Source organism: Dermacentor variabilis, chromosome 4 (genome assembly GCF_050947875.1).
Source record: "Dermacentor variabilis isolate Ectoservices chromosome 4, ASM5094787v1, whole genome shotgun sequence".
NCBI lineage: Eukaryota > Metazoa > Arthropoda > Arachnida > Ixodida > Ixodidae > Dermacentor > Dermacentor variabilis.
The window spans coordinates 113,710,739-113,738,409 of NC_134571.1; the positions used below are offsets into that span (position 1 = coordinate 113,710,739).

General features: G+C 45.3%; 1 protein-coding gene across 3 annotated transcripts in view; it reads left to right on the forward strand.

Annotated features, from left to right (window-relative positions):
- Window positions 1-22,730, forward strand: part of LOC142579631 (ubiquitin-like modifier-activating enzyme 1) — a 52,275-nt gene extending 29,545 nt beyond the window's left edge. For 2 of the 3 annotated variants that reach the window (XM_075690025.1, XM_075690026.1), the window contains exons 17-27: window positions 1,089-1,153; window positions 2,542-2,593; window positions 5,044-5,190; window positions 5,752-5,826; window positions 6,054-6,264; window positions 10,094-10,362; window positions 12,323-12,427; window positions 13,965-14,048; window positions 15,447-15,541; window positions 20,257-20,428; window positions 22,535-22,730. In XM_075690025.1, coding sequence (XP_075546140.1) covers window positions 1,089-1,153; window positions 2,542-2,593; window positions 5,044-5,190; window positions 5,752-5,826; window positions 6,054-6,264; window positions 10,094-10,362; window positions 12,323-12,427; window positions 13,965-14,048; window positions 15,447-15,541; window positions 20,257-20,425 — 1,272 coding nt within the window. In that variant the 3' untranslated portion in view covers window positions 20,426-20,428; window positions 22,535-22,730. Of the gene's footprint in view, window positions 1-1,088; window positions 1,154-2,541; window positions 2,594-5,043; window positions 5,191-5,751; window positions 5,827-6,053; window positions 6,265-10,093; window positions 10,363-12,322; window positions 12,428-13,964; window positions 14,049-14,173; window positions 14,300-15,446; window positions 15,542-20,256; window positions 20,429-22,534 lie in introns of those variants that run through there. The other variant, XR_012827430.1, reaches the window with a different exon arrangement.
- The last annotated feature ends 4,941 nt before the right edge of the window (window positions 22,731-27,671 follow it).

Here is a 27,671-nt window from a genome sequence, read left to right on the forward strand (position 1 = left end):
TTTGAGGAACTTTCAGTATGCGAATTCCAGCGTCGCTTTCGTTTCTCGAAACAAATGATGCGCTGGTTGTGCGGCGAACTCGACCCCATCATCGGGTGTCAGCGAGCCCTACTGGAATGTTGTTGTTACCTCTTGAAAAGTGCGCCACTGTTCCCGTCGTTTCTTTTTTTTTTTCTTTTCTCACTTTGCGCGACACCACCTAGGGACGACGCTGAGAAACTAGTAGTTATAAATTGTAGTAGTCACACGTATTACTATTTGAAAACGTGTTTAAGCTTGAGAAAAAAAATTCATTCTTTAGATAAACATTTCACTCATTGGAAGACGAGAAACATTTCCTTTTGTAGTATACTGTCTCCAAGCAGACGACAAACCAGGGAAGTAAACTTTCGGGGAGTTCACCGCTCGCCGATTGGCTGCACTCTCCGCCCCGTTCTCACAAGTTTTTGCAAACAGTGCCACTTTGTGGCGTTGCAGCAACCGAACAGAACGCGTTTCGAACAAAGATCTCCGATCGATCGCACCCCCCTCCCTCCCCAGGAGCACTCATATATCAACTTTATTGATTTTAGTTTGGCCGGTCGTCCAACCGGCGTCATGTATGTGCCGTCAGACTTTCATTCTGCCTCTCATTATCTCGTGTAGCTTGAGACTTGATCGTAAATGTACTTACTGGGCTGAGGCTTGTTTGTCTGGTGGCAGGTCTAGTCGGAAGTACGCGTCTCCAGTCGGAGGTATAGCTGTGCATCTAGTCAAACGTATGCGGTGGCCCTTCTTTGCGACGCGTGGCAGCACTTTTAGTGAAAGAGGCAATCAAGACAGCTTGTGTTCGCAGTATTGGCTAATAGTGATGTTAGACAAATATATTACCGAAGCCGGCTGGTGAATTGCAAGCAGCTTTTACAATCCAAAAGCTTTGTGAATTCTGGCCAAGCTTCTACCTGAGCAAAATCGAGAGTCCGCTCATTTTTTTTTCGACCCAAGGAATGTGTCTTGCTTATGTACAGCTCGGTTCCACTACTGGTGTGTGTGATGACGTCGAAATGACGCTGTGCTGAAAAAAAGGACGGAACATTTTGTCTTTCCAGTGGGCGCGAGATGAATTCGAAGGTCTGTTCAAGCAGTCTGCAGCAAGTGCTGTGCAGTACTTAAGGTGAGTATACAGTGCACTGCAAAAGCGGATGTACGCTGATTTCTACGATATGACTTCTCTTGTAGACAATCAGTTTGATTATGTTAAGAAAATAGAAATTAATATGCGCGTAAACAAAACAAACGAACTCCATGCCTTATTTTGTTACCCGTTTTGGAAAAATTACCTAAGAAATATAGCCCTTGTTAAACATTTACACTCCTCTTACATTTCTACCACCTTTATTCTGGTCCCTGCACTCTGGAAATAAAGTGAGCCGTCCGTTTGAATCAAAAGCGCGCATTTCCCCATCGTGTTTGCCTTCAGATTTGTCCTATAATGCAGGAAGCTGATGGTCGTTTATTAATCACGTAAAGCTCTCGCTTTCTTACGTGTGCTTTCCTGGAGAAAATACGTTTTTAGTCGGCGTACGACCTTTGCTTGAAACATCTCGAGATTGAGGAACATTGATGAGGTGGCGCGACCTGCGAAACGATTCCCGACACGTCATAAAAATCCTTAAATCAGGGCTGCACAATTAAAAAAAAAACAGCAAAGGCCACGTACAACTTCTTGGGAAGGCAAAACGGGCTAAGCCTTAGGGAGAAATGTTGCATGTTTTGCTTGCGTAAATGCAATCTGCTTGATTTGATCGCACTATTTGCAGCTTTGAGAACGTCTCGTGATGCCATGGTGGTCATCGAAGAGAGAAGGCTGTTCTCGTTCTCGCTCATAAAAACAGCGTTATTGCTCACAGAAATTGGCTTCGCGGCGTTTGTTATGCACGTTTTCATATTTGTTCGCCATCGAGGTTCTAGCAAGACCAAGGAGACGCCTGCTCCCGTCGTAGCTTCAGTGCAGGTCGAAGAGCTTCAGCTGCACTGCAGAGTCACTCTTCCAGCATCAGAGAGAAATAGTGGCGGAACAGACGGTAGCTGTATTTTTTTTTTTACCTGCGAATGACTTTTTTACGACGCTGTAAATGTAAAAATGTTCTGAAGAAGATTCAGTGTTGCGCTCGCTACTCCATTTGCATGAGCAATCTATTTTTGAATTTAAAAGTGTCATACTATACTAGGAATAATGAAGAATGAAAAACGTCATCACAGTTCCAATTTTCAAGAGTGTGATGGACAAAAACGTTGTGTCTTTCGACGTTAGAATGGATAAGAAGTGGCTATGACTGCATTCGAATTTCTATATTATCACGCGGGCTAGCAGTGTGTCAGGAAGTCGGCCCGCCAGTCTCTGGTAAAGTTATTAGAAGCGATATGAAGATGCAACATTTAGATTTTGGTTTTATCTAAGCCTTGCAGTGGGAGAGGGGGCCATCTTGGTGCTGTGATCTTGGTGTGTCAAACACAACAAAGTCGCTGATGCTTTTTTTTTTCATTCACTGATCTTTACAGTGACCCTCATTTTCGGCTGAAGGTCCTAGAAACGCTGCCACTGAACCAGAAAGTAAGCATCTTTTTCTTCGTTTTTATAGCAGTCTCCGAATGTTTTAAAAATTCTGATATTGCTGCCGCGTCCTGTGTCCCCTGTAATGTTTTTTTCTTTGAAGCCCTTCCAGCTGGCGAGCTCCTTTTACAAGCCAACTTTGCTTTTTGAGACACTGTAAAGGAACCATGGTTATACTGACTGTAGAAAGAGGAAAATTTGGCTGTGCTTTCAAATGACTACCAAGATAGCATTTGGTATAGGAAAAAGAAAAGTGCTGCTGGTTATAGAAAAAATAACTGTCTACAAATTCCCGCATGAGTTGATGCCAGTCCTCATTGTGATTGTCGTCTCGTTTTGTGTGTCCGACGGTTGCGGCTAGCTATCAGTTGTAGTTGCTTCGGGGGCATTAGATTACAATAAGGTTCAATCAGCAATATCGGCTTTCCATTCAGCAGAATGCTTCGCACGCAGCAATGCATGGCACCTTTATGCGCGCAATCACTATGACAGACACGGCGAAGTGTACTCCAAGATGCACCCAGTTCACGTTTGAAGGACGGTCTTTATGGTTACAGTGGAACAACCGTACGGTAATACATGCAACGTAGCGTATACAAAAACGACTGGCTCCGTGTGTAGTAATGTAATGTAAGCGGTGCATGGGAACTCAGCAGACTCCTTCAAAAGAACGACAGAAAGCTGAGCTAGTTGGTAAGGATTCATTATGCAAAAAAGACGGCGTTCGTGTTGTCCACTCCTCTACTCTTGTGTCCTGTCTGCACGCCTCACCTCTTTTTTGCATAATGACTCCTTCAAAAGTTTGGTTTCATTCCTGTTTGACTAAAGAGAACCGAAAAGCTAGTACGAAAACAGATTGTGCGCTGTCCGTAAGGTCAACTTTTCGTCGTGGATTTGTTTTCGCAATACATGTTTTGAGCTGATTAAACATTATATCGTGATTACCATCGTATTTCAGTATTTCATCACGAGGCAAGCAAGAGATTCGAAGAAACGATTTTACTGGTGAACTCTTGTTGGAACCCTGAAGGATCTTTCGTCGTAACTGCAGTTTTCTTGTATGAAGGTTGTCCGTCTTCTATCGCCATTCACATTTTGCAGGACGGACCCTACAGGCGCCTACGCGCAAGTCCTCGTATGTTTCATCGTTAATGAACACACTACGCTGCATTATGTTGCGCTTCGCCTATTTTTTCTACCGACAAGAGTGTGAACCGTAAATAAACAGAACTGAGGATTCTCTAGCGGGATTCGTATAAGAAAACTTTGTAGAGGAATGTTGAAGGCATGTTTGGTGAGGTGTGGAGCAAGTAAGAATAATTTGCCACGGTGACGTGGCGAAGATAGCACCGCGCAGCTAAAGCAATATATGCAGATGAATATTAAGTATACCTTAGATCTTACTTGATCACCTGAGAGAGATCAACAACATCCACGGCATTTCTTCAATCTGGTGTAGCAACAAGGTGTTTTTCATCTCTCCAGAGAAGGTAAAAGTTTGCGCTCGACAGTTTTATAATGCGAGGAGTGTACTCACAGCTGCAGTTACTGTTAACTTGAGGCTGTGCTCTGCGTCCCCCACGGCATAGTTAGCTCACCGGCATTACGAAAGCTTGTTCGTCCAATCAACGAACAGTCCGCACGCTATATAGAGTGTTTCTGAATCTTCATAAATACTTTTCAATATGAGTTTTCTTCATATGATGTCCGTGGTACTTCTATAAAAAAGCACAAAAAAATCAGCGATGTGAATGATCCCTATGACGGCAAAATAGTGCATGATTTCTATAAGACAGCATTTGTAAAGACGCATAAGCATAGCGTGTAGGCGAGTGCTTGCTGCGCCCTCCAAAGCTCTGGCGAAACAATACTAAAATGAGCTTTGTTCAAAGGAATGGTTTATAGAATATTCACTTGAGAGTGCGCCATTTTGTTGTTCCGTGTACGGAATCATCCAGAGGTTTCTTTTGTCTCGTGAGAATCCAGAAGAAAACCTGACATGATGGAACCAGTGAAACTATGCTAGAAATTCAAACAGCAAAAAGAAAAACGAACAAGCAGGTATATCATTCAGTAGACCGAATCATATCATTCCGAGCAGATACATTTTGTTGACCTGTAGAACATTAGCTGAGGAAACCGTCCGAGTGTCCATTTTCTTTCAGCTAAAAGGCTTCGTAGCGCGTGCAAACGATACTTCATTTTTTTTTGTACAACTTCTTTTGTATGCTTAGTTCCGCATTCATTGTTCTATGTACAGGCATATTTGAGCGTTTGCTGTATGCCATGTACAAGAGGGTGTCAGATTTTTTTCAAGTGAATTTTTCGCTTTTTGCCTGGGCAATCCCGCATCTTCCCGACGTAAACAAATAAACAAACAAATACTTCGGAAACAACGTATGTATTCGGCGCAATGTAGGAATGGGTGCATCGCCGCGTTCCCATTACAGGTGGTGCTAATGGAAGAAATGAAGAAGATTCTGGTCGACGAGCGAGCGATTGTTTTCGACGACTGCGTCGCCTTCGCCAGGCTGCGGTTCCAGGAGCAGTACAGCAACCAGATACGACAGCTGCTCCGAAACTTTCCCGAGAACCACGTACGAGTTCGCCTTCTCAGGCTTTGCTGGCGAAGTAGACGTGGGAAGGGTGCTACCATATACTACTAGCTTGAAGGAAGACTATACAATTTAGCCGAGAATGATGTATAAAACTTTTTTAATGGCGATCATAGAGGTCTCGCCGTTAGCTGATGGTTGGTAAGCAAGAAGGCGAATAGGGAACACACATGGCGACGACACAATAATTCTGGAATCGTCTGCTCGGCGCTCGTTATACGAATATGTGAGGGTTCAACTGCATTCAAAGCTAAGGAATGAGTCAACCCGGCAACTACTGGGACACAAACGACCGAAATGAAATAAAACGCTGTGAAGTAAATGGCACCACAATGACGTTGTTGGTGCCTCAGTTGCATTGGTTTCGGAGGAACAGAAAAGACGTTGGGGAGTAGCACAGATTGGCAGGAATTTTTCGAATAAAACACATTTGGTCATCACCATGACATTGTACATTTTCTGTTCATCTAACACTGACTTTAGCAAGTGATGAACTAAACTGGTGGGTATAACTTGCGAAACTGTGTGTTTTTTTTCTCACAGACTACAACCTCTGGTACTCTTTTCTGGTCTGGCCACAAACGATGTCCTCATCCCATCGAATTTGACCCCGACAACGTAAGAGTACATGCTGCTTGTGCGTTTGTGTGTTTTACTGTTTGCATGCATGCTTCTGTGCTTATAAGCGTATATCTGTAAGGTGCCATATGTGTAAGGTGTAAGCCATATGTAAGGTGCGTCCGAAATATTCAGGTTTATACTGCAGTTACGGCTGTTGCTTCTATTACAATGCAACGATCGTGTCGCCACTTTGACTCGCGCTTTTTATTTCCGTCGTGTCGCAGACGCTACACATGGACTACGTCGTGGCTGCAGCAAACCTGCGGGCAACTATGTTTGGCATTCCGTGCATCACGGACCGTCAGACGATCGCCGCCATGCTCAAGGAGGTTGAAGTCCCAGCATTCGATCCACAACCAAACGCGAGCACAGCCGTGAACGTCAACGATGCAAACGCACAGCCTGTAGCGCAGCAGGTCGAATCACCACTGAACGGTGCGTGCTTAGTGAGTTGTTAAATCGCCTTCTCTTTTGCCTTCGAATGTTTATATTGCAATGATATACCGCAAGCATATGACCTACACTGGGATCGAAGGCAAGGAAAGGATAGGGAACATTAACAGTGGTTTCAATTGAAATGCAGAAGTAGTATAGGAAGAAATGGAAATGAAAATGGTGGGAAAAAAATCGCAGTTTCGTCCGAAACTCGAAGCATCCATTGCAATAGCAAATTGGTAGACAGCTATATGAAGTGAAGATAGTAGTTTTACCGGCCGTATAAAGTTGTAAGCATTCGCTTACTAACTTATTTAACAAGCTTGTTGTCACGCGCGCAGAAACAAACATGAACACATCTCACTCGATGACCGCGGACGCTCGCTGACAAAACGCTGGCGTGAGGAAGCGCGGCAGCACCAGCGAGCGAATTGACCTTCGTGTTGCCTCTCGTTTCAACGCGAACAAAGTGGGGAGAACACGGCGCACACAAAGCTATCAGCACTTGGCGCACTCTGTCCCCGTCGCAGATCGCTTTCAAGATGGGACCCTCGCTCCGCCGCGCCATACTCAGCCGCCGCCGGAGTAGAACGCTGCCCGGTGTCTTGCCCGCGATGGAAGACGGCGCGCTTTTTCCCGACCTTCCTCCTTTACGCGCGCGAGACCGAGCCACCATCGTCGGTTCACCCTCGCACGCTTTCACCCGCACACAGCATACGGCGCCCGGCCACGATGTTATCGCACTTATCACGGTGACGCAGACGGCGGCGACGACGTTGGAAATGCGCCTGGAGTGTCCTTATAATTGTTATCGCAATAAAAATATTTCGGCTACCCGCGCCGCAATTTCGCAGCGATGTCTTTCACGCGACTGTATGCCACTCTTATCATTCCCCGTTCAAGGCCGGCTGATCACACTGATAACGCTGGCGGAGGGCCGCTCTGACGAAGCGTGAAAAGCATGAAAAGGAATAGGTACCTGCGAGTTCTCCCGATTTGTTCAGGGACGCCGAAATTCTGACCAGCCCTCCAGGACGTACGGACACGGTTATAATTATGCCGAAAAACTGCTGCGACCCCACTGCCAAAAGCAAGCAAACAAACCAAACAACCAACAAAGACAAGTAACAAAGCAAGCAAACGAATCATATGCAGCACAGTAACATCGTAATTGTCATATTGAGCTAGGTAGCTAGCCGAATTTGGATTTAAATCCAAATCATGAGTGTAGGCAGCGTGAGCCTAAGTCAGTTCGCTTCTGATTGAGGCATGCGTTCAGTGCGCGTGAGGCAAAGGTTTAATTTGCGATGTATAATGGGAGGTTTCGTCAAGTCATATTTGCCACTGTACAGCTATTTCATGCGGTGAAGAATATTAAGAGTGGAACGGGGCCACTGCTACTGGACATAGCACGTGTTTGCTGATTATGCATGTGGAACATCCGGTCGCAGTACGAGCGACGAGACCCCTAATAACTGCATTGACAGCCATTCAGAGCTGTTTATGACGTCGCTGTGGTGCAGAAAGAAAAAAGAGCAATATTATTATTTTTTTCGTTGTCCCGATAGAAAAGGCGGAGTTACATGTAGAGATTGGCGGATATTCACCGATAGTGGCGATCATTTGATGGATGTCTTCTTGTCTAATGATAGGGAAGGGTCAATGCTAGCACATTAGATTGTAGTTTAATGATGAAGTCAAGTTGAAGACTTCTGAGAAAACTCAGTTTTTTTAGCCTAGTATGTGTGTGGTTCATTGGAGAACAATTAGCAGCAAAAAGTGTGTTCATGCGCTCTCTTTCAAAATATGTAGCGAGATTTGTAACCCGACCAAGTGTCTGTGAAGCCAAAACTGGTGGAACCGGTTTCATTTGCAACATAAAAATGCTCGAATAATTCTCTTTAACTTTACTATTATGTTCAGTAAAGTGATATAGGTTAAAAAAAAAAACGAGGTCATTCCGCCCTGCGGAGGTGTATGACCAACGGAGCTGTAAGCATCGTGTTAAGAGAACTTGCGGCAAAGACTTTATTGGCATCACTCATTGTCACATAGTAACGATGGTCACATTGGCTTTGTGGTCGCTAAGACATTCGGCATACTCGCAACTTCAAACACATTCTGTGATAACGTCAAATCGATGCACGTACGCCGCTGGGTGGCTGGTTGGGTCGGATCGGTGTGGCGTAACAAGAGATATGTCTGCAACAAGAGACTCGTAAGCCACTCCCTTTTTGGTCCTCGTACGTCCACGTTGAAATCACCGACAACGACCACAGGGATAGTGTCATCGCAACTAACCCACGCAAAGTGATGTAGCTGTGAACCTTACGGGGCTATGAGCCATTGCATTTTTGCGTGCATACGGGGGTATGAGCCTTTGCTTACGGGTGTATGAGCCATTGATGGTGACACTTTTCGACATGCTGTTCTGTATGTTGTATGCGTGATTTGAAAGGATGTAAGCACCATTCCCTTTACTTTGAGTGCCTGTAGCCTCTGCCTTACGGGCTTATGAGCCATTGTATTTCTTGCTTGCTTAAGGGGGTACTAGTGCTTACAGGGGTATGAGCCATTGATAATGATATTTTTGTGTGCGTCCACGAAAATTCTTAGGTACCCTTACCATATACAGCTCCACTGTAAAACATTGACAGAATGTTTCTATTCGTATAAACACAAACCCTCATAAGGGGTCGCATTGCGTCTAAAATGCGTTTTTTAAGCTATCCTAGATGTTTGTGCGTTAAATAAATAGCAAATTGCCCTTCTTCGTTGCGCTTATACACGCCAGTTTGCTCATTTAGATTAGTGGCTGCAGTACGGCGAAGATCAGAGTGCGAAGGCAAGGTAAAGGAAAGTTTGTCGAGAATCTGTTTCTAGAAGTGCGTTGAAACTTGGTAATTAATGTGAAGGGTGGTTGCAATATTCTTGAATAAAGCTGTACACTGTGAGAAAACCAGTATAGATTTGTGCACCCTGTAAAACGTTGTCTTGCCTCGAATGAACGCTTCGATGTGGCAAAAAATAACCAGGGACATCTATGTGAACCTTCAGAGTTTCAAGTTTGCTGTAACTGACGCTCTCAGTCATTTCAGCAGTGTCAAGAGATGCACACTTGATATTTCAAATAGAACACGGCCTTTAGGTAGTATAAACTTGTCGTGCAATTCACCGGCCAGTCCATGTGAAGGCCTCCGCTGTAGCGCTGATGCTTCAAAACAAGTCAGAAATATAAACGTGAGGTGCCCCGTGGGCAAAATAAAATAAATATAAAAAAGAAACAGGAACAGGAAAACTACGAATTCGGGTAATTTTGACTGCCCTGAATTTTTGTTTTGTTTGGGCGCTACAGATGTTTCACTTCTTTTTTGATTTTCTCAACCCACATGCCAACAAGGATAACTATTTTTCTAATAGATCTTTAACGGTACTTTCCACGCGGCTTTCTTATGTAGATGTCTGTGCAATGAATCTAAAGACATGGAATTGTACGAGAAGTTTTGACACGGCTGAATTTTATAGCAAGGCATACCTATAAGGACCGCACATTCCTTTTTTTTGTTATTGTATCATTACGCTTTCAAGATTTCGCGCATCTTGTTAGTTTTTGCTAAATAAGTTTTTCAAGAAAAAATTATCAAACCTTTTTTATGCTTCATGTGACTTCAATTTGCCTTGAAAAATGCGCTTTATAAGACAGGCTAATGATCGGAATGTTTTTTCTTCTGCCCCAATTTCTTTTTTTCGAGCTTAACGTGATGCCTTGCGTGGACCATGACGTCCTGCAACATCTTTTTTTTTTATATATATATCCTGCCTGCTTTAGACGAGGATCGTTTGGTGCAACTGCTGGAAGAGTTGCCCGTTCCGGAGCAACTCCAGGATGTGACACTGACGACACTGGAGTTCGAGAAGGACGACGACACCAACTTCCACATGGACTTCATCGTCGCAGCCTCGAACCTGCGTGCCGCCAACTACGACATCGAGCCGGCCGATCGACTCCAGAGCAAGCTCATCGCGGGCAAGATCATCCCGGCCATCGCCACCACCACTTCTCTCGTGGCGGGTCTCGCCTGCCTCGAGCTGTACAAGGTGAGGCCACCCGTTTCGAGGCCTATACTTGACGCCTAGGCATCTTAAGGTTTCAGTCAGGGGCTCGGGCCACGTGACCGTCGACCGTGGCCAGTCCCAGATGGCCAAGGAAGCGCACGTTTGAAAGCGAGGAGCATCTGCACGAGGGAACCATTCGCACCAGCACGTGTTGCAAGTGTTCGAGGGTGCACGCCTAGTGAAAACTGTATAGGGTATATTGCGAAAGTTAAAGGCGCACCAAAGAGAAACACTAAATCAGCTTTTTTTTTTCTCTAGTTAAGTGGTCTCGAGTTGAGCGGTGCTTGTGGATCATTAATTCTGTTGTGCTTTGGAATGTTGGGCGCTTGAAAAAAAGAATTTTTTTTTAGCACACTCCAGGCAATAAAAAAACGTGGACGTATCACGGTAGTGTAATGCTAGGCTTCAAGGCGCAAAATCTCCGGTTCGATCACAGGTCGGATACCTTTTACGTCACGTTCTGCCCCGTTGGAAGTAGAGCGCAAAGAACGAAGCATGATCGGACAATTTCTTTCATAGGCGGAAAGTTGCCACCCCTCCAGAGAGGAGGGGTCTGGGGCTCGACCAGCTTTCCGAACCTCACCAACGTATATATATATAGATATATATTTAGATATATATATATAGATATATATATAGATATATATATATAGATATATACATATATATATATATATATATATATATATATATATATATATATATATATATATATATATATATAGAGAGAGAGAGAGAGAGAGAGAGAGATAAATAAAGGTCAAAGGTCCAATTTTGAATTTTGCGCTGAAACTCCATTGCCGGTACATGAGCGTCACGTCACGGATTTCAATGTATTCTTTTTTTCAGTTTTGCCTAGCTGCGACTCAGGAAATGCTTTCTGATTTTAGAGCTTACCAAGTTCAGTCTTTAGCTCTCCTATAAAACAGCGTTACCTATTTCAACCGATAAAAAATTAACTAGACTCGTTATACGCTACCAAAATGTGACGTCATGGCGGGATGGTGCGGGAACTTCAAAACGGGAGCATCGCCACGGTCCTTGAGCGACCTTTTGTGACAAGTAAACAGGATGTCACAAAAATTGCATGAAACAGTAAACGGACGACGCGAAAAAAAAAACTTCAGTGTTTATCACGGTCGAACTGTCGGTGCGCACCAGGTGGTCACAATTATTGCACATTTGTCAACTACGGCTTATCTGATCGCAGGTGTAGCAGGTGAGTAGAAAGCACTACTGGCCAAAGCTAGCCGCTGCAGTAATACATCACGTGCAAATATGTGCCTACTGCGAAATACGTAAAGTGCCCTCTTGCTGCACATCTCCGAAGGTATGCGCACACACCGTATCGTACTGCTCCATGCTTTGTGGGCACGCAAACGAGCGCACACAATGAAAAGGGGATAGTAATGGGAATATTTTGGCCAAAGGAGAACTAAAACGGTGCGACAAGAAGCCTATAGAAGATGGAGCAGGAAAGAGGCCTCTTTCCGCTTCGTGTTCTAGGAGAACATCGCATTTTACAAGAAGCAGAAGAACAACATAACAAGTTTATAATTTTTTGTGCACAAAAACGCTCTTAACAAGCAAATCTACATTGAAATCCGTGAGGTCACACTGACGTATCGGTGCTGCATTCAATTGGGCAGACAATTCAATAGGAAAATCTTTGGTCTTCGTCTTACCCCCCTATGAACCATCTTCCCCCGAGAATGAATGCAAGTAGCTCTGAAAGAATACTTTACCGCTCTATGATTTGGCGCTGCTCTTTCATGCCTTTTTAATAACCTAACTATTGTGAACGAATAGCGGATGTGGTAGATTTCTTTTTTCTTTGTTTCCGTGGCTGCACTTGTTCCGAATAAAGTGACCGGCTTACAATAGCACTGGTGGAGCCTTGTGCATTGTTGTTGTTTTTTTTTCAATCTTGTTTACTGAGCAGCTGGCTCAGGATCACAACGAGCTGGAGTTGTACAAGAACGGTTTCGTCAACCTGGCGTTGCCTTTCTTCGGCTTCTCGGAACCGATCACTCCCGTGAAGAAAAAGGTGAGTGGTTTACTTTCTTGCGTCGTTAATAAAAATTCAGGCTGAAGAACAAAAGTAATTTTTTTGGGTGCTCATATCTGTTGCTGAGTTGCCGCTAGTCGCCGAGTTTTATCAGGATACCAGCGTGACACTTCTTCTCTGATATGGAATCGCTTTGTGTGCTCCACGCAACTCGTCGTTGTAGTTGTGCAGGATACAGTTATACATATGGGCCTTTTTTTTCCCGATAGAAGTTCTTATGTTATAACTGTTAGTAAGTGTTTGTGCCAGCCAATTGCGATGTGGGACATGTTACTGAAGATGGCCTGCCAATGGTAAACGGCGATCACGCACGAAAGGTTCGTGCATTCTGCCCCTTGGTGGAACGTCCCTATGCCCCTCTTTAATGCTTCCAGAAACCAGAATGCGCTATTCCATATAGATAAACATGAAGGTACTGTAGGCGCAATCTTTGTAGAAAGGGAGACTGTACCAGAATCAAAGTACCGCTAAGTGCAGTTAGTTTAATGGATGGTTTGTTCCTTTACTGCAAACGCCTAAGCAGCATTTCAAAAAAAAAAACAAATTCAAGCCTGTCGCCGAAGTGAGACAAAGAGGTCACTAAATTTCCGCTATATATTGCTGCAAAGTCAGTATAATTGTCGGTAAATATTTTGAATGAATTTTAGGTGCCGTAGACGTTTTGGAACACTAAAAGTAACAACTTAAGTGGCGTTAATAATGTACCGAAATGTCTCAGGTTTGTCTTCGTTCCATGCGGGCGAGAAAGAAACCGTGAATTTACCAGGAAAGGTATAGGGAGCTTACAGTTTACTAATATGACAACCTATATTGAGAGCTGAAATTCTGCGTTTATCTTCAAATTTAGTTTACAAGTGTGGCAGGATTCAAAAGAACACAGGTAACACGATTCTCCTAGTTTGAAAACGGCACTTGATTGTCACTTGAAAGGGCACATGAAATGTCGCCGAAATGAATCCAATTGTTCTTTCAAGTCGCTAAAAGAAGTCGCCGGTCGCTTATTGGAAAATATTTTTGCTGAGCGTTCAGGAATGTCGTTAAATCTAGAAACAAGATTGCTAAATCGCTCACACTGCAAAGGATTTCGTGCAATGATTGCGCAAAGCTCTCCCATGTCACAAGTGGGGTGCGTATTACGTTTGGCCAAGAGGCTATATTAGGCCTGTCGCGGATGCCCAGTTGCGATGGCGCCGCAGCTGAGTTCGAGGTCGGGGGTTCAATCCCGACCGCGGCAGCCGCATTTCAATGCGGGCCAAATGCGAAAAAGCTCGTGTATTTACATTTAGGTGCACGTTAAAGAGCCCCCCAGGTGGTCAAAATTATTCCGGACGCCCCCCATCGCAGTGTGCTTCTTAATCACATCGTGATTTCGGCAAGCAAAACACAACCCAAATTTTTTTCAAATACCTTTTTAGTTTCGTGTTGATGCATAGCATGCCTGCGTAATTGAAGAGTCGAGTGAATTCAATGCGCTGAGCTTAGCCTCACGCACTGTCCTTTTCGATTCTACTAACAGTTTCGAGACCTTGAGTTCTCCCTATGGACAACGCTTGACATTCAAGGCGAGCTCACCCTTCAAAACTTCATCGATAATTTCCAGGTACGTGCGGATTGATTGATTGATTGATTGATTGATTGATTGATTGATTGATTGATTGATTGATTCTGCGACTGAGACCGGAAATTTCTTTATGGTAGATAATAAAAGCACGATTACCATTCCAGAATCTACATGTTTGAAGGATAGTAAACAAAACGGCAATCATTCCGCTTTGAAGACCTATCAGATACACCTGGAAGAGAGGTGGCGTGAAGGGACAGGAGCACATAAGAGGAGCATAACTTTCTAAGGTATGAGAGTACTTTTGAGGCACGATAGTTCGTTAGCAAGAACCACGGATCTTAAGCGCAGAGAATAGGCGACGAAGAAAGGTATGAATAATGAGAAGGCAAAGAACAACGTCTGTACGACGAAGCAATGCCAACGCATAGCTTTTTCGACGCGGGCCCTTTAAAGCTGCTGTTTGCCGTAGCTTATACGAAGACACCCAAAATAGTTTTTGGTGTCCAAAATTATTAGCGCTTACGTACAATCGTCCTGACGACAGCGCGCTATAACCACTAGGCAAGTGCCAATAAATGTTGCAGACTTTCAGTGTGATAGCAGCATAGGAAAGGATGGATAAGAGCTATCAGTCCACTGCTACACCAGTGCACTGTGGGATCCTGTAGTAATCCAGATCTATTTCGAACATTCGAAGTGCAAGGGCTCTCGGTGTACGCAAAACAACCTGTACGCAAAACATCTCGGGTTGTTTTGCATTCTGTCTCCGGTGGATTTCGATCAGGCTGTAAGTTATGGCGAGTTCGCTGATTAAAGTTATGAATGTTAGGCAAGAAAATGGACTCTTCAAAAAGAGGGGGAGGGGGAGGGGGCTCAGGTTAAGTGCACAGCGCCGATTTCTTTCTCTTGGTGAAAAAAAAATGCATAGTGCGAGTGTTACATTATTGGAGGCAAAATTAACCATTGGAAAGAACCACATTCTCGCTCATGTAATTACATTCACGGACGCTTACGTTTATACATACCAACTCTCGATCGGTTAGAAGAATCAAGCAGATATCGTAGCAAATGCTGTGTCTTCGTACTACCTCTGCCTTATGACTTCCCTCCCTCATTGTCCTATCACTGCTTCTACCGTCAATTGCGCAGCAATAGGGATCTGGTTAGCGTGCTTTAAATTTTTGTTGTACGTGCAGTATATGCCTCTGTACTAGAAATTAATTTATTCAGTGTCAGTTCTACCTATGTAGATTACAGTTACTTTTTTACACTTGTACGCCTTCATTTGGGGAGAGAGGAGGCATCGTGGCAGCAGCACCACTGAGAGATGTTCCAGGGTCTATAACTTTGTTTTCTATTTGTCACAGCTTTCCTGCGTGCTTTTGGCCAGCGAACAGTGGTACAATGAACGCGTTTCTATTTCATTCTTCCCAGAACGAGTATAAAGTTGAAATCATCATACTGGCTGAGGGAGTCCTTATGCTGTATGCCAGCTTCATGCCCCCGTCGGCGAGACGTCTTAAGATGACGTAAGTAAAGCGTTTTTTAATATTTTTTATCAATGTAACTTCTCCAGGCGAGATTGGCGACGCTGCTTTCGGAAAGTCAAGTGGCGTTCCATCATAGAGACGACGTCGCGTTATTTTGGCTTTTTTTTTTTATAACTATGCTAACAGCTTGCTTATGTCTGCTATGTAGACAGTTGCTTCAGTTGCTTCAACAAGAGTTAGCGCCTCGATAAACCGTGCTTGCCATGGCTCTGACGGGAATGAACCGCAATGTGCCAAAAGAATAAAGTTGGTGCCAGAGCACAAGCTTAATTTAATTAGCCATATATGCTCTGCTTTTTCCCTTACAGTGATGATTTATTGCTGTCTTGTTTTGTCTCTTAAAGTCCCTTAGAGACATAAGGAAACTTGCAACAAATCCTATTTCTTGCTGCATAATGAGGACTTGTTTGATGTTTGCTTGCTTGAACTTCTGGTGATTCATGTCGGCTTTGGTTTTCCATAGAAGGTACTCGTGAGGCTCCAATTGTAGGTGCCAGCTATGACAAACTGAGAGCGTATAGGGTGGTTCCTAATGTCTTAAGCATGAAATGCTTTTAGCTCCCGTTGTCAGCTACCTTCAAGTGACGTTGAGCCATAAGCCAGAGCCATTATTGGAGCATACTCAAGCGAGAACAAAACGAGATCTCCCCACCCTTCCTATATACAGGACAGCATTTCTACGCTAGTTACTCCCAAAGAGTTACAAAAAAATATTGCTTCCAAGTTCTTCCTAATGTTCGTTCACAATATCACTCAAGCTGTAACTTTTATTACGCTGAAACTTTATTTGTCATTTCCAGTAGCGGACGTTCAAAAGGCAGATACGTAGCACCATACACTTCAATTCTGGGAAATGTAATTTGCTGCGGATCGACTGCTCTCGACGAGCTGCGGCATGGCGTGGCGCCGGAAGCGTCTGATCGACTGCTTTGCCTTCATGGAGGAAGGAAAAAGTTAGGAGAGAGCATTACGTCACGCAGCTAGCCTTGGCGCCACAACACGTGACCTCTTGCGTCGAGATCACGGAGCAAGAATCGAGATTTGCTGAGACGTTTGGTCACGCCTCTTTCAGGCACTTTCTTCTTCTAGCTGGGCATAGCTCCCCGTCTCTGTGGCGTCTTTCGTTGCCTGTCGTGCCGCCTTCAGCCGGTTTTCTTCTTCTTCTCGCTTGGCAGCGTCCATAAGTAGCAGTGCACAGTATGACGTAATGTGGTGTGCTGTACGTTGCTAACTTGCACTACACTCATTTTAAGATTGTGGCTAGTATCATCTCCAACCAATCTGCTTTGGCGGTTGCCATTTCATGCTTAAATCTCCCGATTTAAGCAATTTTTTTGTGTTAGAAGTGCTAACAGGCACTGTATGAATCTAAAAGTATAGCAACACACTCTAGCGAGTACAAGTCCTTACTTCCATCTCCCATACGATAACTCTTTTCTATATTTCTCACTTAAAAGGGCGCGCTTGAACACTTGCTTTCTGAAGGCTCAACAAAACACTAGAATCCGTGCCTCGTGTATGTGCTTGCTGCCTTTCAGTATTCACATGCACGGAGAACTGAATTTACAAAGTTTAATGGCGTGTATACAAATCGCACGCCTTTATAGGACAATTGCATACTGTTGATTACTAGCGCTGCGCTAGCGCATTTCGTCCCGTACCTAGGTTCATTCCGTACATACAGATTCGACATCGTGCAGCGTATTGTTGGTGCTCTTGTTGCAGCTAGAGAACACCAAAGGTACAGAGAAATATATGGACGGTTAGTATGAACGTCGCAAGGCTGAAGCGTCAGAACAGCGGAAAGACCTTCAGTAGCACCGCTACGACTGCCTGTATTAAAGATCCGACCATTCAAATAGAATAGGACATGTGTAAAGACGGCGCAGGCATAATACGGGCTTCCCGGCGCCCATCCGTCTATCTTTTTTATAATCTGCAGACGCTGTATGATACCCTGTGAATGATTGAAAGTGCTAGGCTGTACAACTTGTGACCCAATAGACCATAGTCAATGAAATGTCATAAATTGTGCACAGTCTAAAAAAAATGCGCACGGCCGTAAATGTATAAGCGTAGTCTACAGAACCTTGCGGGTACTTTACTGGAGTCAAATAGACCTCTTCAGAAAAATTTCATTGGGTTGCCGCCATGCTTAGGACTAGCGTGTTAAGCACCCGCTGGATGTTATTGAAGTGAGCTGCAGGTAAAGCCGGTACGAGGATTCAACACGCGACTGCGAGGGTCCAAAAAGCTGGCATTCTCCGGCACAGTGAGTAGGCCCACAATCAATGACTCAATAAAGTACAAGGCCACACATACGGACCAATAGTTTCTTGATTTGACTAGTCCATGTAATGTGCTGAGTCACAAAGTGCAATGTGTGGAGGTCTGTAGACTGCGAATAAAAGCAAATAACCTGAAGCGTTTGTAAATAATCTACATACAATCTACGACAGGAGTCAGTATGGAGTTTATATAGACATAATACCATGATGGAGATATCTTATATAAATACGTTCAAAGCATGTGCATCTTTTTCAAAGCCAAGCATATAATAATAAATTGGCCACAGAGTCTATATATACGCGCTTTGAAAACTCATACTTATACGTCCGAACATCTAGCAGCGTAACTCAAGTCAAAATGATGCATCATCAGCCAGTCTAGAGATCTCTATAAATCGCCATTGCATGCCCTTTGTATATTACAATGAAGTTGAAGTTTCGTTTCACTGAGCGTACCCACTAAAAAATTCGAAGCCCGTATTCGTAAAGAAGTACTTCTCCTGAAAAAGTCAGTAAGAACAAGGGCGGATCTGTCGCGATAGTGAGCGAGAAGAGCTTTTAGGAATGGAAAATCTAAGCGTTTGCGTACGATACAGGGACGGTGGTGCGTCGCTCGTAACATTATGTCGATGGCGTTGCACCAGCAAGGAGTCTATATTCTTTTGTGTGCAGGATTGGCAGCGTTTGCTAACTATCTGTGCGCTCTTTGTAAAGCTTCCGAATGTTATAGACTGCCACGCCAATAAAGAACACACTTTGGGAATTAAAAGGTCCCATTCGGGCCCTGCGGAATACCACTGTGCTAGCTGTTCCGACGACGACATGCTTTACCTCTTGCTAAATTTTTTGTTATTATTTTTTCGCACTTCTTTGCTGCCCTCACAACTACCCCGTGATTGGAGGACAGCCCGAATTGTACCCATCTTCAAAAAGGGAGGCCGCCTGACACTAGGGCATTACCGTCCTATTTCACTAACTTCGCAATGCTGTAAAATTATTGAACGTACCATAGCTACTAGTATATCAAACTTCCTCGAGGAACGCGGCATATTGACCAAATATCAGCATGGATTTCGGAAAGGATTATCAACCGTAACTCAACTTGTCACATTATTTCATTCTCTGGCATTGACCCACGATCGACACGGTTTTATAGATATGCTTTTCTTAGATTTTTGCAAAACCTTCGATAATGTTCCCCATAGTAAGCTCATTTTCAAACTTGAAACGATAGGCATTCCACAAATACTAGTCTGGATTTCAGCCTACTTGAGTAATCACAAACAATACGTTGACGTAGCGGGTCAACACTCGTGCTGTCTTCCGGTCACATCCGGTGTACCTCAGGGCAGTGTGTTAGGCCCTTTGCTCTTTATATTGTATATTAATGATATTGTTGACGTTGTTCACCCTGGTGTAGAAATAGGATTATTTGCTGATAATTGTGTTTTGTTTAAAGAAATTAATTCCATTAACGATTACAACAATCTCACCACTAGTCTAAGCTATATACATAATGGTGCGTAAAATGGGGAATGACCCTTAACACGAGCAAATGTCTCCCTTCCAGTAACTCGCCAAAAAAATCCGCTGTTGTATACCTACATATTACAGTCTTCACCATTACAAGAAGCAAGATGCTATAAATATCTCGGTGTAACACTCACTTCAAACCTGTCTTGGAATCCTCATATTGATAATGTTTGTTCATCCGCCTTCCGGAAGTTTTGTGCCCTTAAACATAAACTTAAAACTGCTCCTACTAATGTTAAGCTGCTCTTCTATACTGCTCTTGTGCGGCCAAGACTGGAATGTGCGTGCATTATATGGGATCCTCATACTAAGCTCAACATTAATTGTCTTGAACGTATTCAGAGAAAGGCCGTAAGGTTTATTTTTAATAAATTTTCAGCATTACACTCGCCTTCCGATTTAATGCAAGCAAATGGCATTCCCGTATTACAGGTACGAAGGCAAAAAGTTAGATTAGAATTTCTTTCCCAACCCTAGGAAAACAAACTAGCGCTAGATGCATCAACATATTTGTCACCCTTAACTAGCAGGCCCACCCGACACCACAATGAAAACGCCCTAACCCCATATTCTGCTCGCACAAACCTATTTAAGTTTTCTTATTTCCCGAGAACCGTTAGTGAATAGAACTGCCTTATCAAAGCAAGTGATAAAACTGTGAAATAACCTTTCTGAGCCTGTATTATTGTTGCTTTTTTTCGTTGCTGTTGCTTTTGTATTTCTTTTGTATTTGCATCGACCACCCTGCTTGGACCATGAGTGCGCAGTATGGTATAAATAAATCAAAATAAATAAACTGCATTTCGGACCACTGTCTTGACATGTTGCCACCGTACCCTGCATTTTCAACTCATTGCCTTTTTTTTTTCCCAGCCTGAGCGAAGTGGTGGAGGAAGTGTCCAAGAAAAAGATCGACCCAGGCAAGCGCGCCCTGATGCTTCAAGTGATGTGCGCCGATTCTGACGGTAATGAAATAGAGGCGCCCATGGTTCGCTACTTGCTGCCCTCGCAAGAGCAAGAAACTGTCGACCCTCCAGTCTGAACGGTATGTTCGCCTAATGCAAATTCTTGCATGCCTTGCCGGGAACTATTACGTTATAGGGTACGAGACGTTTTGCGTCCGGGAGAAATTTAATATTTCGGAAAAAAGGCGGAAGTGATAAAAATAATCTATAATTGGTACTGATCATTAAACAATGAAAAAGACACTCGAACATATAAAAATCTGCATCTAAAACCTGTCCATAAAACCGAAAAATTCGTCGCCTAATTATGGTGGTCCTTAAAACAGGTTCAGCGTAACTGTACAAAGAAACGCTACGCACGCAGAGATGCAAAATAGCAACGAACATAAGAGAACAAATCAGCAAGGATAATACTAGAGCTTTCCTGTTGAAAAGGAGTACGCAATTGGGCAAGGAACTGAATATGCAGAGCCCACAGAATGATGACAAAGAGACGGGTGGACACAGAAACGGTGAAAAAGAGTTAGGACATAGGGAGTTTAACTGAGAGTTGTGTGCAGTGATATCTGCATAAATGCAAACAACGTGTTCACTCGTGATTAGTTAGTACATCTGAACAGTTAGTAAATCAGAGCAGAGCGACAACAGGACATAGAAAAGAGACAAAGGACAGAGGGTTGTATCCGTGACTCTGTGTCCTTTGTCACGCTGTTCGAAATTCTGCTGTCTGCATGAAGGCTGTCGGGGTGACGCGGAGAAGCCGCAATTTGGGAATACTCGAACAACTTTTGTCCTGCAGTAAATCTTAGCAGGATGTCCGAGAGTTATCCCGATGCAACCTGGTTCACCACAAACTTTTTCTCGTGACTTGACTCTGCGTTTTTGACTAGTCCATGAAACTGCATGAAAACTTTCTGCAGCAGTTTGTGAGCTGCCCTGGGTACCACTGAACTTCATGAAACTTAGCTCCAGTGGTTGAAATAGGAAGCAAGATACAGCTTTTTCGGTTTATGAAGCTGGGTATATATACTGAGCTAGGTATATAGTACACTGGTCGGGCATTTTCGCGCTGCCCCATGAAAAATTATAACTCCACGATTTGCTTGGGAGGCATGGTTCTGAGGGACTGCATTACGAGACCCCCCCCGTTAGCACTTCTTTTGGGTATTTGTGTGTGTGTGTAATGTCCACGTATACACAAATACCCAAGACAGTGGACGGGTGGGATTAAGTTGGTTGACCATCACACCCATAATGCGAAAAAATGTGTGTTCTATTCCCACTTGCGGCAAGTAGTTTTATTCTTTGCGTCCGCTGGGAATTCCCTTTATTTTATTATTTCTAAGCCTTAAGTGAAACAATAGATTTCCCCTATGCTTATCTTGAATTCATAGCTTCTTGGCTTCATGTGGTTGTGAGCATTAGGTGTTGCGATAACATTAAGGCATTGTGCAGACAGAGGATGCAATCGCAAGGGAAGGGTTAATTGTAGATAGTTCCAGAGGCATTCATCCTGCGGGGCACATAAATTATGTTGATGAATCTGCGTTCGTGTAAAGGTAAGGATCAGGGGTAAAGGCCACTGTTCAAGTTTCTCATTATTACGTAAAAAAGACCCGTGTTTATAAAGAAGTCACTACTAAAAGTTCTTCCTTGATCTCTTGATGATGACGGTGATGTTTTTTGATGGCATCTCCACTGATATGGTTTGGTGACAAACAGTCAGTTTGTCTGCGTGACCTAACGCGGTCTTACATGTATACCGCAGTGTAGTTCTGTAAAGCTACCTATGCCTTTAACGACGCCCGCACTGTTCGCTGAATGGAGTACAAAGCTGTCTCTCGGCTTAAGGAGATACTTCAGCACAAAAACAATGCTTTGCAATCGCTACACAAGGAATTATTTGAGAAACGCACCTTTGACACGGTGAATTAGTGCTATGGTCACAATCATCCGGCACGAAGTTCTTGATCAATGATTGCCATGGTGCGTCATTGAAGCCCAGTGATGCTATACAGTGTAACCACAGCCAATACAGCAGCTGCCATTCCCTGTGTTGAGTCGACGGGAAGTTTGGGGCAGAGAAACATTTTAGAATGCAAAAAGTGACAATATTCATTCCGCCACAACGGATACTTGGCAAGCCTTTTGTTCGTTCTTTTGCAATTTTAAACATCTCGTTCCAGGCAAAAAAAAAGCCACTGTCGACGCCATTTCTACCACGCCACTTCACAGCCCGCGTCGATGCCTTCTTGAAAGCCGAAGCGAGCGACAAGCCCTTTTCATCTCATCGACGTCCACGTCACCTGGAATTGGATGTTCTCCACTAAGGCCCCGCCCCTTCATATTTAAATTGACACAAATTACAGCAGTGAAATCCGAGCATGTGGTTCGCTTTGTTGTGCGTCTGGTTCTATTAACGCGTGCACAATTAATTACTTTTTTTATTTGCTGCCGCTACTGACGCTGATAAAGCGGGAGCCGAGAAAGCCCCCAAAACAGCGCTTATAGAAATTGTCAGCTGGCGCATACACGAATGCCGCCCGACGAATCCTCTCTAGCCTTCGGCATTTAAAGTAAAAACTCGAAATTCTGCTGAAGCGCTTTTCACTTGTGAAATGTACCGTCAAACATGGCCTTCATTGCCTTGTGTTGCGATTCGCCTGCGACACGTGGTTTTGCCGGCGCGACTGCGGCGGGGCGGCAGACATTTTTGGCCCGATCGTCGTCGCCACAACACTCATCGCCAGGTGTTTCCAGGCGCGACTGCGGCGATGCGACCGCCTAGGGATCATCCTCGCATTCCAGTCATTGTGCCCGAAACAGGCGATGCCAAAGCAGGGATCTCATTCCAGTTATTGGGCCCGAAACAGGCGATGCCAAAGCAGGGATCTCGTTCCAGTCATTGTGCCCGAAACAGGCGATGCCAAAGCAGGGATCTCATTCCAGTTATTGGGCCCGAAACAGGCGATGCCAAAGCAGGGATCTCGTTCCAGTCATTATGCCCGAAACAGGCGATGCCAAAGCAGGGACCATCTTCTCATTACAGTCATTGTGTCCGACCGGCAGCGCCACGACAGGGTGCTACGAGATCGTGCTCGACATGGTGCTACGGCATCGCTACGACAGTGTGCGTCACCATTAGCCCATTGTACATTCACGTGCTCGTCTTTTGAGGGGTTCCTTCTTGCCCTCAACTGCGAGAGTATAAAAACAGCTGCCCCCGGACGCCAAAAGGAGGGCTCCGATTTCTTCTGTTGAGTGAAGTGCTCTCCCGTCTCTCTACTTCGGTCAACCTGACCGCCAACTCTTTGCGATGTTAAAATAAACAAGTTGTTTCGTTGTTACCAGTCGACTCATGCTTTGCCGGGACCTTCGGATGCTTCCAGTTGTACCCCAGGCCGCCAGGCCAACGCTACCCTTGGGGCTTGCGACCCAGGTACAACCACGGGCGTCAGCGCCGAGTTCCCAACAACCGATCTCACCAGCAGTCAGATCCCAAACATCTGGTTGGCAGCGGTGAGATCGCCTCCGACTTCAAACAACTGTCTGCCAGCGGTGAGATCGCTACAACGGAGGCCAGCAGCGAAGAGATGCAGTTGACTGTATGCTGTGCAGCTCAACGACGATCCGGGAGCAGTGCAACGAGCCCTGTGTGACGACTGGTTGCCTGCAGCGGAACGACTGCGCGGAATTCCTGCCTGCGAGGTTTGGTGAGTGCGGGACTTTCTTCTTCTGAGCTTTGCCAGGCTTTTTGTTAGTGTCAGAAACAGAGCTGGTAATTGTGGTTGTCGTTGCTGCCGGGTTAGTTTGCGGCAAGACAATAGTAAGCAGTAGAGAAAGCAGCATTCAGAGCAGCCATGGATTTGAAGTCGTTGCGCAAACCGAAATTGTTGGAGCTTGCAAGAGAGTTGGGTCTGGATGTCTCAGACAAACTAAGAAAACCTGAACTGCTAAAGGCCATTCTTGAGTTAGAGGCTGAGGATGACGAGCTGTCGGAATGCCTTGAGACTATTGAAGAGAGGGAGACTGCAAAAAGACAGGAGCGCGAACTTAAAGAACAAAAAGAGAAAGAAAAAGAAGAGCGTGACCATCAACACGCTTTGGAAATGAAGCGTCTCGAGATAGAGATGGAACGCGCTCGTAATGGAAGTCAGGCACACGGTGCAGGAGAACGCGTATTGTTCAAAATGACTGACCTAATGCGGCCGTTTAAGCTTGGAGAGGACATTGGTTTGTTCCTGGTTAACTTTGAGCGAACGTGCGAGAAGCAGGGGTTCTCTCGGGAAACGTGGCCACAGCGCTTGCTCACTTTGTTACCCGGCGAGGCGGCCGACGTAGTCGCTCGCTTGGATAGAGAGGAAGCAGAGGATTTCGACAAAGTAAAATCGAGTCTGCTAAAAAAGTACCGGCTGTCTGCGGAGGCGTTCCGTCGGAAGTTTCGGGAAAATGAGAAAGGCAGAAGTGAGTCATATACAGAGTTTGCGTATAGGCTTATGTCGAACATGCAGGAGTGGCTCAAAGAAGAGAAAGCGTTTGGTGACCACGATAAAGTTCTGCAGTGCTTCGGGCTAGAACAGTTTTATAGTCGGTTACCTGAGAACGTGCGATACTGGGTCTTGGATAGGCCAGACGTGAGTACGGTGGCTAGAGCCGCTGAGCTAGCCGAGGAGTTTGTGACGCGTCGAGCTCGCGGAGCTAAGGACGGTCAAAAGGGTGAATTTGGCTCGAAGTTTGAGAGGCCGAAGTTCACACCCATGAGAGCAAAGGGGAACACGCGTAGTGAGGATGCAAGTGAAAGCAGTCCGACCAAACGTAAAGAGACGGCGGCAGCCGAAGCCGAACGCAGAAAGCGGCTCGAGATGAGGCGAGCGGGCGTTTGTTATACGTGCCAGAAGCCGGGTCACTTTTCGGCGCAGTGTCCGGAAACAACACCAAAAGTTGTGTTCTTTTCAATAGGCAGCACTGACGAGAACATGAAGCTTCTCGAGCCTTACATGCGAGACCTCCTCGTAAACGGGAAAGAGTGCCGAGTGCTTCGCGATTCCGCAGCTACGATGGATGTAGTTCACCCGTCTTACGTAGAACCCCATATGTTCACGGGCGAGTGCGCATGGATCAAGCAAGCCGTGGAAGCTCATAGCGTGTGTCTGCCGGTAGCAAAGGTGCTTATCGAAGGACCTTTCGGAGCGCTTGAGACGGAGGCGGCAGTGTCATCTATGCTGCCACCCCAGTACCCATACCTATTTTCAAACAGGTCCGATCACCTCCTGCGCGAGAAGGGGCTTTTGTTTGGTGAAGCTAGTGTTCAGGCCTTAACCAGATCGAAGGTTCGGGAGCTCGCTGCAAAGGCGGTAGTTGCGGGGCCGACGTTATCAAACAACGAAAAAGGGTCAGAGGCGCAGCAAGCTGATATTCCGAGCACGCCCGAACTGAATAAACTTGAGTCTGTAACGTTAAAGGCGCCAGATACTGGAGAGGAAACGCCCGACACGGGAAAGTTGGAAGAGCTATCTACTGATTTGCTCATCGCGCCTACGTCAGACGGACTTGATAGGTTGCTAAAAGTCAGCCGGTCGGCTTTGATAGCCGAGCAAAAAAAGGATGGCAGCCTGGAAAACGTGCGCTGCAATGTCAAAGAAGGTATCGCCAGGAAAACTGCGCGTTTTGTGGAAAGAGGTGGAGTCCTGTACCGGAAGTATCTAGACCGCCGAGGAGTGGAGTTCGATCAGCTGGTCGTGCCTCAATGCTATCGTCAGGATCTGTTGCGCTTGTCACATGGGGGTTCGTGGTCCGGACACCTAGGAGTTAAGAAAACTAAGGACCGTCTCTTGCAAGAGTACTATTGGCCAGGGTGTTTTCGGGACGCAGACCATTTCGTAAGGTCATGTGACACTTGTCAGCGGGTGGGCAAACCAGGGGACAAATCGAGGGCGCCGTTGAAATTGGTACCTATCATAACGGAGCCTTTTAGACGGCTCGTTATTGATACTGTGGGACCTCTGCCGGTAACAGCCACGGGGTACAGACACATTTTGACTGTGATCTGCCCAGCGACAAAGTTCCCTGAAGCAGTGCCGCTTAAAGAACTCAGCTCAGTTGAGATAGTTAATGCACTACTGTCCATATTTGCGCGAGTTGGTTTTCCTGCAGAAATTCAATCAGATCAGGGCACAGTGTTTACTAGCGCTTTGACGACAACTTTTCTCGAAAGGTGTGGGGTAAAGCTGTTACACAGCTCAGTGTACCACCCACAGTCGAATTCCGTTGAGAAGCTCCACTCCGTCATGAAGCGCGTGTTGAGAGCCTTGTGTTTTGAACATCAAACTGACTGGGAGCTGTGTTTGCCTGGGGTGATGTTTGCTTTAAGGACCGCGCCGCATGCGGCTACGGGGTTTTCGCCAGCTGAACTGGTGTACGGTCGCTCGCTTCGATCTCCGCTTCGCATGCTTCGAGAATCATGGGAAGGTAGGGGCGACGACCCAGTCGTGGTGGAGTACGTGCTTAAGCTCCTCGAACGCTTAAGAAGGGCACAGGAGTTGTCAGGTGAAGCAATGACAAAGGCCCAGCAGAGGGCCAAGGTTTATTATGATCGGACAGCCAGGGCCCGTCGTTTTGAGGTGGGCGATGAGGTCATGATATTGCGCACATCGCTAAACAACAAACTAGACGTGCAGTGGGAGGGCCCAGCGCGAATTGTTCAGAAACTGTCGGACGTTAACTACGTGGTAAGTCTGCCAGGAAAGCGGAAAGCACAGCAAGTTTACCACTGTAATCTGCTCAAACCTTATAGACAAAGGGAAGCAGTGGTGTGCATGATGGTAAACGTTCCTGAAGAGCTTCCGGTCGAGCTTCCGGGACTAGGCTCAGTGACGAACGGGGAAGACACCGGTCAAGTCATTAGTGACCTTATCAGTAAAGCACCGCTGTCGCCCGAGCAGAAAACCGAACTACACCAGCTATTACAAAAGTTTCAAGGTCTGTTCTCTGAGAGGCCTGGTAGGACTTCTGTACTTACTCATGATATAGACCTTACCTCCACAGAGCCAGTACGATCCAAGGCGTATCGGGTGTCACCCCGCCAGAGCGATATTATGGAGGCTGAGGTAAAGAAAATGCTACAGCTCGGTGTTATTGAGGCAGGTGAGAGTGATTATACCTCCCCTTTGATTTTAGTTGAGGTACCGGGCAAGGAACCTCGTCCTTGCGTCGACTACCGCAGGCTTAATTCCATCACTAAGGATCAAATTTATCCGATCCCTAACATCGAGGAGCGCCTTGAGAAAGTTAGTAGCGCTCAGTTTATTTCCACCCTAGATCTTG